This window comes from Microcaecilia unicolor, chromosome 7 (genome assembly GCF_901765095.1).
Source record: "Microcaecilia unicolor chromosome 7, aMicUni1.1, whole genome shotgun sequence".
Lineage (NCBI taxonomy): Eukaryota > Metazoa > Chordata > Amphibia > Gymnophiona > Siphonopidae > Microcaecilia > Microcaecilia unicolor.
In genome coordinates this window covers 177151246-177166539 of record NC_044037.1, presented here as the reverse complement: position 1 = coordinate 177166539, position 15294 = coordinate 177151246, and the positions used below count along the sequence as shown (strand labels likewise).

General features: G+C 44.2%; 1 protein-coding gene across 2 annotated transcripts in view; it reads left to right on the top strand.

Moving 5' to 3' along the window:
• The window catches only part of EHHADH (enoyl-CoA hydratase and 3-hydroxyacyl CoA dehydrogenase), a 98662-nt gene that overhangs the window by 12910 nt on the left and 70458 nt on the right, over positions 1-15294 (top strand). For both annotated transcript variants that reach the window (XM_030208952.1, XM_030208953.1), the window contains exon 3: positions 10188-10357. In XM_030208952.1, coding sequence (XP_030064812.1) covers positions 10188-10357 — 170 coding nt within the window. The remainder of the gene's footprint in view (positions 1-10187; positions 10358-15294) is intronic.

Genomic DNA, 15294 nt, shown 5'->3' with positions numbered 1-15294 from the left:
GTACTGTGTGTCTAGGGTTACCATATATCTTCTCTTAGGTCTTCAAGATTTGTTCTCCAGGAAATATTCTTTCTTTTTATGTGCATATCACCACTACACCTACCCATGTAATCAGAGAAACTATCTCTGTCCTCTTAGACAGTCTGGACACATGGAGGCAGTGGTGTGCTGGAGCCGGCTCGCAAGAGCCGGTTGTTAAATTTTTTTAACATCTTGTGAGCCGGTGGTTCTGCAGGGTGAGCCGGCTCCAGTAAACGAGGTAAGCATGGCAGGAGGGCGCCACAAGCCATGTTTACCTCGCCTCCGACCACTGCCCTCGTTTGCCTGCGCCGCCCTGGGGGGGGGTTTTAAATCTTTTTTTTATTTTTTTTATTACCTCCATCTGGCCGCGTCATTGAAAGCCCTGCCCGTCTCTAACCTTCCCGTCGTGAGTTTGTTCCCTCAGAGTCCCACCTTCTGATGTCATTTTCCTCTTTCTGCGAGGTCGTAGTTCTGAGGGAACAAACTTGAAGGGAAGGCTAGAGACGGGCAGACTTTCAATAATGCGGCCGCTTCGACTGAGGTAGTCAGGGGAGCGAGGAGAATCACTGGGTATGGGTGGCTGGAGGGGGGGGGGCAGGGGAGAGGAGAATCGCTGGGTATGGGTGGCTGGAGGGGGGGAGGGGAGAGTTGCTGGACATGGGTGGAGGGCAGGGGGAGAGGAGGGTTGCTGGACATGGGTGGATGGAGGGGAGGGCAGAGTGAGGAAGGAGATGAGATGAGGGAAAAGGAAGAGAGGAGAAAAACTGCACATGGATGAAGAAAATAGGCAGAAGCTGGATCCACTGGACAGTCAAGTCTGCGGAGGACCCAGCTTTTACTTACGGATGTAGGGCAAGAAATGAAGAAAGGCAGAAAGTAAAGAAATAAATGAAAGGAAGCCCTGGAAACGGAGTTAAGAGGACAGATAGCCTGGGCCAGCATGATTAGAAAAAGTCATCAGACAACAAAGGTAGAAAAAATCATTTTATTTTCATTATAGTGTTTGGAATATGTCCACTTTGAGAATCAGGTTCTCAACATTTAAAAAATTTACTTATTTATGGCATTTTATCCCACATTAAACATGAATTAGATTGGAACCTGGGATCATTTATATATTTTTTTTTTTCTGGAGTAATGCATTGCCCCCCCCCCCCCCCCCCCCAGGCTCTCTCCCCAGCTATAGCAAGCTCTGCAATTTGGGGGGGGTGGGTGCAGAGGTGGACCGGGGAGAGAGCCTGTTAAACATTTACCAGCACACCACTGGGTGGGACCTTCCAGAGGCTGAAACACTTCAGCACAACAGTGCACCATGCCAGGGACTTCAAGACAGTCAAAATGGTGGCATTTTTCATTGTTTTATGATATAGGTTGTTTGTCCTTACACCTCTGGGGGTTCATTTTAGAATGGGGTGCCTATTTTAATTTTGGCACTTTTAGTGTAACCAGCAAAACACTTCCAAGAAAAACAGGAGAACGACGTGGATGTAAGTCTTATTCTATAAAAGACTCGACGAGGCAACATACTTCAAGAGTCTTAATAAATAATTTGTGTGATCTTACAGTAATGTATTTGAGTCAAGGTAATCGCAATCTTACACAGTATCGAAAGGGTAACAAATATTCCATAGAATAGTTGTTTTACATCCACATTGTTCTCTCGTTTTCCTTGGAAGTGTCATGTTGGTTAGAGTGTCGTGTTCTTCCACATCTGTGTACTCCTCTCACAGGCACGCTTATAAAGACACGTTTGTATGTGACCTTTTTTTATAAAATACTAGCACAATAGTTCCTAGATTAAAGGTGTGGCCCTTACACCTGTTAGTGCATATTGTGACTTCTCCCAAACGCCACTCGTGTGTATGCCCTTCTATAAAATATCTACCAGCTTGCATTGTGCACTCTTCTAGGCATGACCTAATTTTTTTTTAAAGAGCCCATTTACATGTATAAAGTCTGCATTTTATGCGCAAAATTGTTTAAAATTACCCACTTGATGCTGTCACAGGCAGGGATGAATGGGCGACTACATTCAAATAAGTGTACAAGGGCTGGGGCGGTGGGGCTGGCAAGGAGTGGTATGAGTATGCACGGAGGAGTGGCATGGAGAGGCTGGGAAAACAGGGGAAAATAAGAGTGGAGAGGGTGCAAGAGTTGGGGAGAAGGGAGCATGGGGGGAGAGAAGTGGCGAGCAAGTGTGTGTAGGGAGATCATGGGTAAATAAAGTAGGGGCACAGCACTGTGTGTAGGGGAAGGGGGTGGATTTTTGGGAGAGCTGGCAGAGTGTAAAAGCCAAAAATTTGTTGCTGTGCCTTTCTACACATGTTGATTTTCTTACATACTAGTAAAAAAAGCCCGTTTCTGTCAGAAATGAAACGGGCGCTAGCAAGGTTTTCCTCGGCATGTGTGTCAGAAAAAGAGAGAGAGTGTGTCAGTGTTTGTATGTGTAATGAAACTGGCGGTAGCAAGTGTGTGTGCCAGGGTGGCCCCCTTCCCTCCCTGCCAGATGCAAGTGTGTGTGCCAGTGCCTGCCTGCCAAGGGGCCTCCCCCTCCCTCTCTCCCCACATCCTACTCCTCCTCCAGCCCTCCCTGCCACTTGATCCACTTTCTTCACTACTCCTCCCCCTGTCTGCTAGCACTGACATGTTTTACCTCCTCCTCCGGCCTTCCCTGCCTCTTGATCCGCGATCTTCGTTATTCCTCCCCCTGCCTGTTACACACCCACCTTCTGTCTCCTCAGGTGCTTTGTTTTTTGGAGGGCGGCAGCTTTGGGATCGTGGCACTGGCGTCAGCTGTTTGGATGGCAGAGTCGGGAGGGCGCAGGTACCTCGTTTTTTTGGAGGGCTGCAGCTTCGGGATTGCGGCGGATCAGCTGTTCTGGAGGGCGCTTCCTGAGAGCGGCAGTCTCCTCAGGTGTTGTTTTTTTTTTTTTGGTCGGGAGGGCGCTTCCTGAGTGTTTTGGGAGGTTGTCAGCCAGTCTGGAGCGATTCCTAGGCAGGGGGAGGAGTAGGGAAACATGCGGAGCGGGTTTCCCTACTCCTCCCCCTGCCTAGGTCACTGTTGCTGTGCGTCGGGCTGGTGACCTCACCCGAGGCGCAGCCAATCAGTGGGATGATCTACAGCAGGAATCAGGCCACCTCCGACTCGGAGAGCTAGGGTTCCAGGCAACTGTAGAATGTTGGAGGTGAAAATTTATTATATAGCATATCCAATAAAAGGAAACCTACAAATTGTCCAGTTTAACACTTGCTCATTACCTTCCACTTAGATTATTGAAACCTAAACCTGTGAGTCACATGCAGAATAATCTTTCCCACTTAAGGGCCTTATTCTGTAAAGGTTATGCTCCTAAATTACAAGCATAATCTATTTTGGAGCATAGAGTATGCTCGTGAATTTAGGAGCATAATCTTTATAGAATAAGGCTCTAAATCTGTTCAAACTTCAGCCTTCAGTGCCCCTTTGACCATGTAACCCCTCTTAAGTCTTACATTGGCTTCTCATCCACTTCCATGTAAAATTCAAACTTCTGTTACTTATTTACAAATTGCATTCAGTTTTCAGCACCTCACTATTTCTCTTACTTTTCCTCATGAACTCTGTTCATCTGGAAAGGTGCTCTTTACCTCCATTCCTACTCCTCCCCCTCCCTTGCTTCACATTTGCCTGCAGTAGACTGCCTGAGTTGGTGCTTTGTGCTCCCTCTAGCAATTCTCAAATCCAGACTAAAAACTCATACTTTTTGCCATTGCTTTTACATCTTGACCATGTCTGTTATAAATCTTCCTAGATTCTTGTCATGACTAGATTATAAGGTCCGTGGATCAGGGGCTGTCTCGCTTATATACTCCACTGCATATACCTTACACTAGATTACGTTACATTACAAATAGGTTTATATTGTGCAAAAAGCGTGGGGTACAAATGTAACAAACAAAAAAACAAACAAACCCCTTTCAAGTTCTATGTTTTTAGCAAGAGAAGAAAGCCAGACACTCCCTGACAAATTGTACAATCAAAACCAATAAAAAAAAAAGATTTATATTGATAAAAATGTCTTCTATTTTTTTGTTTGTTTAGAAAGTCTTTCAAAATATAACTTGGGATCAATCATATTATGAGGAAGAGCGTTCCGAATCAGAGGGGCTTGATATACAAAGCATAAAGTGAAACTAGGTTTTTCCTAATTCTCTAGGACTTGGAAAACATAGCAGCATAGTATCCCTGAGTTGGCACTCAGAGCACAATTGAATCGGTTCACACATAGGGGTCTGTTTACGAAGCAGGGCTTGCGGGACAGCCGCTAGTGCTGCTTAGTAAACCGGAGCAATAATGAGCTAAGCCATAAAGAATTTGTAAAATTGTTAAACCTTAAAATGAATCCTGGCCTCGGTCGGTAACCAGTGTAATTCTGTTATCAGAGTAATGGTCATTTACAAACTGAAAACATAGATGTTCTGCAGTATTTTATATAGTTTGTATTTTCCTGATTTGATAACCAGCGTAGATAATAAAATATTGCAGTAGAGAGAATGAGAGAAGTAAGCTCTGTATACGACTCAAAAAAACTGACATCTAAAAATTTGTGAATCCACATTAATTTCCTCAAGTAGGAATGATTTTTTTGAACAGTGTTCTGTGAATTTAGAGTAAACGAACTTCAGACCCACCCCCACAAAACAAAATCTTTCTCAAAAATAAATTTGATTGCTTAACTTTGTTCCTAACAATACATTTAAAAAAAAAGTTTTGTTTGAGGTGATTTCCTATCCAAGTTTCCATAAGTTGGATGCAGTCACTTAAATGTCATCTACAGAGTAATGAATTGAGAGAACAGTGATGTCTGTGTAGCTGAAAATTTTGTAGCAGGCATTCTCCACTATAAGACCCAAAGAGGACATCAAAACTCTAAACAATAGAGGGAGAGAGCTGTGAGGGACACCCCATTTCATCTGCCAGGCTTCTGGATATACTTGAAATTTCACCTAGTATCACGAGAAATTAGTAGTTCTGACATTCCTCCATAACCTGCATGGTGTCCGGAAAAAACAGCCCCTTATGTGGTTTCAAAATATCTTGCAATTGTTTAAACATTTAGTATGATCTTTGAAAATGTATTTTCTTAAGTCATAACTTGTTTTGAAAGTGTCCTTCAACCTTGACACGTTCACAAAATCTTTGATGCCACTGAGTTGGCTCAATGAATTCTGGGGTTTCATTAATTAAGAACTCAACTATTTTATGAGCTTGACATGCTGTTGAAAAACAAAGTACCCAGAAATGTCTCTAATTTCAGGTAGAAGTTTCTTCTACAATAGGACATTTGAGATTTGAAAAAAATGTTCAGGGTTCTATTTTTACCAGACAGTATATATAAAGGCCACTGGGAAACCTTTTTAGTTCTGTTCTCTTCAGTCATGGATCTGTGGAATTGAAATACATTCCAAGGTATCTTTGCAAAGTTATGCTGCCTCCTTTTTTTTTTTTTTTTTTGTATGGGAGATGAAATGAATGTCTTGCTACATATTGGGTGTTCCCCTCCTTAGTTTTACTTAATACCTTCTTGTCTTGGTTGGTGAGATGTGTGGAAGTTGCCCAGAGAAAATACCTTTGAATAATTTCTTCAGACTGTGTAACACCCATGTTGGTACAGCTAAGCAGAGGCCTACTGTCTGCCCAGAACAATTGGAATGGGAGCACATGCTGTTATGGGACCAGTGCCGGGGTTAGGTTTTCCCTAGGAGTCTGAGCAAACCTGCATCTAACTTAGTACTCAAATTCATTTCACACCAAGCCTCTTTGAGCCAACAACTTTAGTGTTCTTTAAAGGTATGAGCAACCATAATTATGCAGTTTAAACACATAGCCAACTACAGTGGGGGAAATAAGTATTTGATCCCTTGCTGATTTTGTAAGTTTGCCCACTGACAAAGACATGAGCAGCCCATAATTGAAGGGTAGGTTATTGGTAACAGTGAGAGATAGCACATCACAAATTAAATCCGGAAAATCACATTGTGGAAAGTATATGAATTTATTTGCATTCTGCAGAGGGAAATAAGTATTTGATCCCCCACCAACCAGTAAGAGATCTGGCCCCTACAGACCAGGTAGATGCTCCAAATCAACTCGTTACCTGCATGACAGACAGCTGTCGGCAATGGTCACCTGTATGAAAGACACCTGTCCACAGACTCAGTGAATCAGTCAGACTCTAACCTCTACAAAATGGCCAAGAGCAAGGAGCTGTCTAAGGATGTCAGGGACAAGATCATACACCTGCACAAGGCTGGAATGGGCTACAAAACCATCAGTAAGACGCTGGGCGAGAAGGAGACAACTGTTGGTGCCATAGTAAGAAAATGGAAGAAGTACAAAATGACTGTCAATCGACAAAGATCTGGGGCTCCACGCAAAATCTCACCTCGTGGGGTATCCTTGATCATGAGGAAGGTTAGAAATCAGCCTACAACTACAAGGGGGGAACTTGTCAATGATCTCAAGGCAGCTGGGACCACTGTCACCACGAAAACCATTGGTAACACATTACGACATAACGGATTGCAATCCTGCAGTGCCCGCAAGGTCCCCCTGCTCCGGAAGGCACATGTGACGGCCCGTCTGAAGTTTGCCAGTGAACACCTGGATGATGCCGAGAGTGATTGGGAGAAGGTGCTGTGGTCAGATGAGACAAAAATTGAGCTCTTTGGCATGAACTCAACTCGCCGTGTTTGGAGGAAGAGAAATGCTGCCTATGACCCAAAGAACACCGTCCCCACTGTCAAGCATGGAGGTGGAAATGTTATGTTTTGGGGGTGTTTCTCTGCTAAGGGCACAGGACTACTTCACCGCATCAATGGGAGAATGGATGGGGCCATGTACCGTACAATTCTGAGTGACAACCTCCTTCCCTCCGCCAGGGCCTTAAAAATGGGTCGTGGCTGGGTCTTCCAGCACGACAATGACCCAAAACATACAGCCAAGGCAACAAAGGAGTGGCTCAGGAAGAAGCACATTAGGGTCATGGAGTGGCCTAGCCAGTCACCAGACCTTAATCCCATTGAAAACTTATGGAGGGAGCTGAAGCTGCGAGTTGCCAAGCGACAGCCCAGAACTCTTAATGATTTAGAGATGATCTGCAAAGAGGAGTGGACCAAAATTCCTCCTGACATGTGTGCAAACCTCATCATCAACTACAGAAGACGTCTGACCGCTGTGCTTGCCAACAAGGGTTTTGCCACCAAGTATTAGGTCTTGTTTGCCAGAGGGATTAAATACTTATTTCCCTCTGCAGAATGCAAATAAATTCATATACTTTCCACAATGTGATTTTCCGGATTTAATTTGTGATGTGCTATCTCTCACTGTTACCAATAACCTACCCTTCAATTATGGGCTGCTCATGTCTTTGTCAGTGGGCAAACTTACAAAATCAGCAAGGGATCAAATACTTATTTCCCCCACTGTATGTACACTCTTCCACAGCAGTAAAATAAATTGTATTTATTCCCCCTATGTTCTTCAGACTTATTCACCAGGTAGGTGAGGATCGCACTCTGCTCCCCTTTAGTTGTTCTCCCAGATTGTAAAGTGAAGTTACCTGTAACAGGGGATTCTCTGTGGACAGCAGGAGTCAGCCGGGCATTTTTTTAAAAAACTGGTTTCAAGGTGCTGGATATCTTTTGTGCAGGGTCTGCCCTGTTGTAGAGAGCAAGAAAATATGACCGTTTGCAGGGCAGATTAGGTAAGACGCTCATACAGGGACATATAGAGTGCACACTGCGTCTGCTCAAAAGGTTCCTTTGAGCTCTGGGAGAGCAGAATCCATTCTCGGTTTGTCGGATGATGTCACCAGTGTGTGGCAACTCCTCATCCTGCTTGTCCATGCAGAAATTTTAGTTTTACTATCTGCATTGAGTTACAAAAGATTATACGTATCAGCAAGTTGTTTAGAGGAGGACTCAGTCTCTGCAGGATGTTTTTATCAGTTTACCTGCAATCCTGATGTTTCCACAGTCTGTTATAGATTTATTTTGTATTCTCTCCTTCAGCTCTAGATGAAACCTGCTTTGGATGATGAGGGCAGGGTGCTTGGTTGTTAAGCAGGAATCCTGAGACCCTCTCTGTGGACTTTAAGTGGTGCAGAGGTTCCTCATACCCTTTCATTACATGAGACAGCAAGTTCTGTTTCTGGTCCTTTTTTTTTTTTTTTCCTCTTGCTTCATGAGCAAGTGCCATACGTGCTAACACATACACATGAGGATGTAACTGGCAGAATATTCTCTCAGGGCCTAAACTGTAGGCTTATAAGGTGGTCTCCCTTGTAGTTGCGGGTCAGAGGTGGGAGATGGGACCTAAGCCAATTTACAATTTGTATGGTGTGGGCTTATAGTTGGGGGGGGGGGCACTGTTGCTACCAGCACCTCCCCCTGCTTACCATAAGGTCTCTCTCTGTGTTTCTAGAAACTTCCCAACTGTTCATACAGTTCCATTCCATTATTTTCTGGAAGCTACTGGTGCCTTTCAGGAATTAACATGAGCTCTAGGAGTGGCCTCAGCTGATCTGCCACTAAAAAAAGCGGACTACTTCTTAATATTGGCTGGATCGCATCAAATAGGGCCAAAGGTAGAAAACAGAAATGAGTTAGGGAACAGCACTGAGAATTTAGACAGCCCTAAACTGCTGAATTTCTCATGTTACATATGGCATTAAGGGAAAAGTCAAGAGAACATTCTTTGAGATGACGACTGCAGAATATTCATGATGATTTAATGATTTGTTCATTTTTCATCTTCTTTTCAGCTCTAGGTCAGCAACTGACTTTAATTTGTAATCATGTTCCCCAACATTTTCTTTTTGCTTGTCTCTAGTATTACTGTCTAGACAGTGCTTTTTTTTTTTGTAGAAAAAAAGATGCCATACTCATGGGTGGGGTCACCACATGGCCACACCCCTTATACCAGCCATGGCACATATAAACGGCCATCCTTGAAAATATTATACTAGTATAGGCGAAAACAATGTGATTTTTTTCATTATAAATTTCTGTAAGCCGTTACAGCTCCAGTATACCCAGTGCAAAATAAGACAGATGTAAATTCTCAAATTGGACATATTCCAAACACGAAAATGATTTTTTTCTACCTTTGTTGTCTGGTGACTTAGTTTTTCTATCCATATTGGTCTCAGTCTCTGATTTCTGCTGCTCTCTATCTGTTCTCTTAACACGGTTTCCAGGGCTTCCTTTCCATTTATTTCTTTACTTTCCTCCTTTCTTCATTTCTTGCCCTACATCCATAAGGAAAAGCTGGGTCCTCCATGGAATTGACTGGAGGAGGTATAACGTGGATCTAGCTTTTGCCTATTTTCTCCATCCATGTGCAGTTTTTCTCCTCTTTCCCTCATCTCCATCCATGTGCATCTTTTTTTTTTTTTTTTTTTTCTTGCCTCCCCTCCATCCATGTCCAGCACTCCTCCTCTCTTCCCTCCCCTGTATCCATATAAAACAATAATTCTCTCTCTCCTCTCCTCCATCCAAGACCAGCATTTCTCCTCTCTTCCCTCCCCTGTATCCATATAAAACAATAATTCTCTCTCTCCTCTCCTCCATCCAAGACCAGCATTTCTCCTCTCTCCCTGCCAACTCCTCCATCCATCCATGTCCAGCACTTCTCCTCTCTTCCCTCCCCTGTATCCTTATAAAGCAATAATTCGCTCTTCTCCCCACTAACTCCATCCATTTCCAGCATTTCTCCTCTCCCCTCCCATCCATTTGCATCTCTTCGCTCCCCTGCCCTCCCTTCCATCCATGTCCAGCGAATCTCTTTGCTGACCTACCCTCACATCTGTGTCCAGCATCTCCCCTCTTTCCTGCCCTCACCTCTCATCCATGCCCAGCAATTCTCTCTCCCGTCTCCTCTGCCCCTGCCCTCCTCTCTCCTCCATGTCCAGCATCCTCTCTCCCCTGCCGGGGAGAGAGAGAATTGCTGGACATGGGGGAGAGGAGAATTGTGACCGGGTAATCAAAAGATTTTGGAGTGCGGGAGCAGGAACGGAAGGAAAAAGGTGCTGGTACGCTGTACTGACACAAAAAAAGCACTGTCTAGAATTACTGGCTATCTTGTTAGAACTCTTTAAAAAAAAAATTTTTTTTTAATTGTTTAGGTGCTGATATCCGAGAGTTTAACCGCTTGGAACGAGGTCCCCCTTTGGTATCGTTAATTGATTTGATTGAGGACAGCAAGAAGCCTGTGGTGGCTGCCATTGAAGGTGTAGCTTTAGGAGGAGGGCTGGAGCTGGCTCTTGGCTGTCATTACAGGATTGCACATGCTCAGGTATTGGTGCTGGACTGACCCATTTCACCACCTGGCACAAAATTGAATTGTCTGAAACAATTATGGAAATGCCACACCAAGAAATAGTAAGATGGTGTCAACACCTATTAACAAGACTAGACCTAATTTACTAAGGCTGAGCACCTCATCTAGGAGACTGAATTATCTGCCTGCCTAGGTTTAAGGATATGTTTGGCTGAAAATGAGTACTTTAAAACTGTAGAATTGATGTATGACTTTTTTGTAAATTTCTGTAAGCCACATTGGGCCTGCCCTTGGGTGGGAATGTGGGATATAAATGCTATAAATAAATCTCTCCTGCTGCATGTAGAAGTTATACCAAGGGTAAAGGAGCGCACCTGGTCTCCCCCCCCCCCCACCCCCTCTGACAGCCTACGTGCCCAAGTCAGACTACTGATGCTGAAGTCCCCTACTCTTTAGAAGTCACCTAAAAGATCTAAGCCCAACGGGGAGGTCCTTTTGACCAAACATAACTACTAGTGGCAGTGTAAGAAACACTTTAGGTCTAGTGTGTGTTAACATCTCATCCCAACTAGGTCTAGAGGTCATCTGGGTTGGATTTAAGGAGTGGGAGGAAGGAGGTTGGGACAGAGGGCTCTCAATACTTCTATTGTGACTTTGGAGAAAATGGGGGGGGGGGGGGGGGGGGGGGTGGTATTGCAGTTGGATGCAAACACTACAAATATGGGCCCTGAATTTAGCCACTGTGTATCGCTTTTAAGCAGTGACTTTACATCCCTCTCTCCCCCTTGCTTGGAAGTTGTAAATACTGTTTTGCAGTATCCCTAATCCCAGCTGAAATCATATGTGGGACTGAAGCTTCTTTATTCTCTGCAGGCTTGGTTTATCTTGCAGTGTCGATGGAAGGGAGTGGGAGTGATACGCGCTTGTCCAGATAGCTGTACCTGTTTTCTGGTTGGTGCTGCTGATTGGGCCATCTGATTTTTCAGCAGCACTGTCCAAATACTGCAAAAATTCTTTAGACCACCTGGGCATTATCCAGATAATGCTGGAGCAGTATGGAGGTAGAGCTGGAAGTTTGTTTAGTGGACTGAGTATTGGCAGTAATCGGATTGAACAGAGTAGAGTTAAAACAGCTCTCTTGCTGTCCTACCTTCATCTGGATAATATCTGGTTAGGCTCAATATCACTTCTCTCCAGATACTGGCATTGGGTACCAGTCTGTGTGGCTATTCAGCACCAGCCACTAGGCCAGATAACCAGTGCTGAATAGCCATCTGGATATTTTTTTGGCTACACAAACCATGACAGTTGAATATTGAGCTGGGGGAGTTAATCTGCATTAGGGTGATTGTTCTTCAAGCCTCTAAAAATATATGCGGCACCAGTTCTGTTGACAATTTCACCAATGCTGCAGCGTTGGTGCTGCTTCCATTCTGTGTTAGTCCTGCCAGAGGCAGCCCTGATGTACTCTGATCACCAAGGCCTTTCCTCTGCCACATCCAACCTACAGGAAGCTGCAGAGGAAAGGCCTCACTGGCTGGAGACTAAACTGGTAATCTCGGACACTGACACTACGGGGAGAAGCTAGAGACATAGGGAGGGGGGAGAGAACATAGGGGAGTGGGAAGAGGAGTAATACTGGCTCTTTGGGGGGGGGGGGGGACTTGGAGCGAAGAGACAGAAATGGGGGCTGATGCTGGCCTGGGGGAGGGACGAAGGACTGGATTAGGTTAGAGAGCTATGCTACACCATGGAGGATGGAAGGTGCAGGAGGAAGGGATGAGAGAAGCAGGGACACAGAAAAGATGCTGGCCTTGGAGAAAGTATGAGGCAGGGACACAAAGGGGCAACACTGTACATAAAGGGAGTGATAGGGACACAGAGAAGATATGCTGGCCATGGAGGGAGCACACAGTGGATGGATGGCTAGGAATACACAGGCAAGAGGTGGACAGACCCTGGAGAGTTAAGAAAAAAGCAGAAGACACTAAACACTTCTTTATGAACTGTAATATGCCCCCTGTCTACAGTGCTGCAGCCTAGTAGCACTCTAGAAATGATTACTAGTAGTAGTATAGGGGACCTACCTCATTTTTTCTGCCTGGGGTCCATTCAGTCCTAGCTGTGCCACTGGTCAAGCACTTAACCAGGAGAATGGGTTGGAGGGGAAGGATTTATCTGCCTCTAAACCAGGTACTGTATCTTTGCCCTTGTGGAGGAGGGTTTTGCCAACGTTTGGAGAACTTTGTCAGGAGTGGGAGTTTCCATATTCAGGATGTGTAGGGCTGTATGGAATCTGGGAGATGGGAATGGTAAACTTATTGGGTTAAGCGTGACCAGAAGTTTGGTGATTAAAACTTTGTATTAGATCTACTACAAAGAATTTTTATCCCCATTCAGTGACATTTGTTTCTCATTTTGAGACCATATCAACAAATCCATTTGACTCCGATGTGTATTATAAAATTTTCAACATTACCCTGCCCTCCCCCCTCTTCATCAGTCCCCCAAATCCCAAAACAGGTATACAGTAACAAGAGGCTTGTACTCTTATGACCTCCTGGATCTTACCAGTGGAATCTTTGAAGAAAAAAACTTGACTGCACTGGGTACCTAAGATGCTCAAGTGTGTTGAGGATCCCACTTTGTGCTGTGGGGGACAAAGATTGTATATACACATCCCAAGTTGATCCCTTCTCCCCCCCCCCCCCCCCCCCCCCCAATGGGAAAACCCCTGTACATTCTATAAGCATCCATCTATGTAATTTGTTTTGCCAGGCCCAAAAGGAGGGAAGGTCTGGCTGTCTCCAAACCCCCAAAATCTTTTTGCCCACAAGGCTAGCCTTCCTCATTAATACACTCCCTTCCCCTGCAGCACAAAAAATTCATATCGATTTTCTCAATGGGGAGAGGAGAATAGATTAGCGCAATAAAGACACCATATAGTGGTGGATTGAGCTCCAATAATCCTGAATCTGATGTTCACATCAGAGCAACATTTTTGATAGGTTGGGGAGTCCTACTTCCCTATTCTTGGGGGTAAGATAAGCTCAGTGTAACAAATTGACATTCCCTCAAATCAGTGCTAACAGTGAGGGTTGGGATTCATTTAATCAAGGCTTGGAAATCCTTGCTCCAGCAGCAGATTAAATTAGACTGATCTTTTGCTAGCTAGATCAGGAGATGCTGTTTATGAAGAGTGGAAACAATATATGGTCCTCTGCACCCTGAAAAAGTGTCTGAATTTGAAGTGTGTTGGGCTTTCAAAGCTGTGAAGTCCAATGATGCAACATAGTGAGAAAGCTGATAGGCAAAATGATCCACGGGCTGGTAAACAAGCCCCCCCCCCCCCCCCCCACTAAGGTGAGCTCTAGGTTGCAACTTACCATCGGCTCCCAACACTTGAGATAAGTATTGGAGATCCCTAGCCCTCCAGCTTCTAAAGGTAAGATTCTTCATGCCTGGCGTAAATGAGGCATTTCCCTGAATAGGCAATAAATTGGAAGTACTTGCTGAAATGTGCCAGAGAGAAGAAAGTTCCCTTCAGGGATTTTGTAGAGGATGGAACAAAATACTTGCCCAAATCGCGAAAGGTAGGGTGTGTAAAGGGGCATGAAGAAGATAGCAAAATTGCCAGGGTTGAAAATGTTGTTGCACCAATATCAAAGTGTGTAATCTTGCAAATCAAGAAGCCAATCCCTCAAGTGTCACAAACATGCTGTACTGTATTTCTTAATAACAGGGATACCTAAACACCCCTCTCTCCAAGAGCCTATAAGAAACCAAAAGGGCATCCTGGGCTTAGATCCTCCTGAACAGAACTTGGTTAAGAATTTATACAAAGATCGTATATCGCTGTTTAAAAGTTTTAATGGTAGTAATTGGAGGGTGTATAACCAGCACAGCAACTCTACCATCTGAAATAGATTAATTCTACCATGCAAACTCAAGGGGCGTTGTCTACAATGGAGTAAGGTGTTGGAGGTAGTTTGTAATGATCTACATTTTGATGATATAAATTAGACATCAGCATAGTGAGCTGAATCCCAAGATAGCACAATGAAGAATCTAAGAGGAAAAGGACCTTGCCAAGAATCCAGGAGCTCTATTTGGGATGCTAGCACCAGCGATTTAGTAAAATTCAGTTGAAAACCAAAATAATTGCCATACTCCCTAAAAGTTTCTATCAATGCTGATAGAGACATGGGAGGATGGAGAATGTGCACCAAGAGATCTGCCGATCCTGCTATATTAAAGTTAGAGGCATCTAATTGTATAGCAGAAATCTCTGGGTGGGACTTAATGTCCTGAATTAGAGAATCTAATGTTAGGACAAATGAAAGCAGGGATAAAGGCATATGGGGAAAAGGAATGGATGTTGTCTCATTGACAGTAATAAGTGCTTTGGATTGGAATATAGTACTTTGAGCACCTCAAAAAAAAAAAAAAAAAGACTACCATATGCTTAAAGCCAATCAAAGGCTGCCTCTGCATCAAAACTGATATGCAGAGAAGGTAATTTGTGACTTTGGACATATTCTAGAGAAGCCTTTATAGCTCTAACATTTCTGGCAGCTGTACGAACAAAGCCAATTTGTGGCATCTATAAAATCGGGTAAGACTTGAGCCAATTGCTTTGGCTAATATCTTCCCTAAGAGTTTAGTTTTGTAATTTAGAAGTGAGGATGGCAATATAGGATTTCGTCCTGGCTTCAACAAGATGATTGTGCCAAATGAAAGGAATCTGGTGTGCTCCCATTGAGGATGATCTCAGTGAACACAAGTTTCTAAGTGTGGTCCAGTCTCTGTAGAGTTTTCTTAAATTCAGCCCTAAACCCATCTGTCCCCAGGGCCTTCCCAAGTGCACGCTGGTGTATGGCAAGCTGAACTTCGTCCAAGGTAATACGAGCCAGGAGCATTGAGGGATGCTAACTGGCCCAAAGTTACCAACT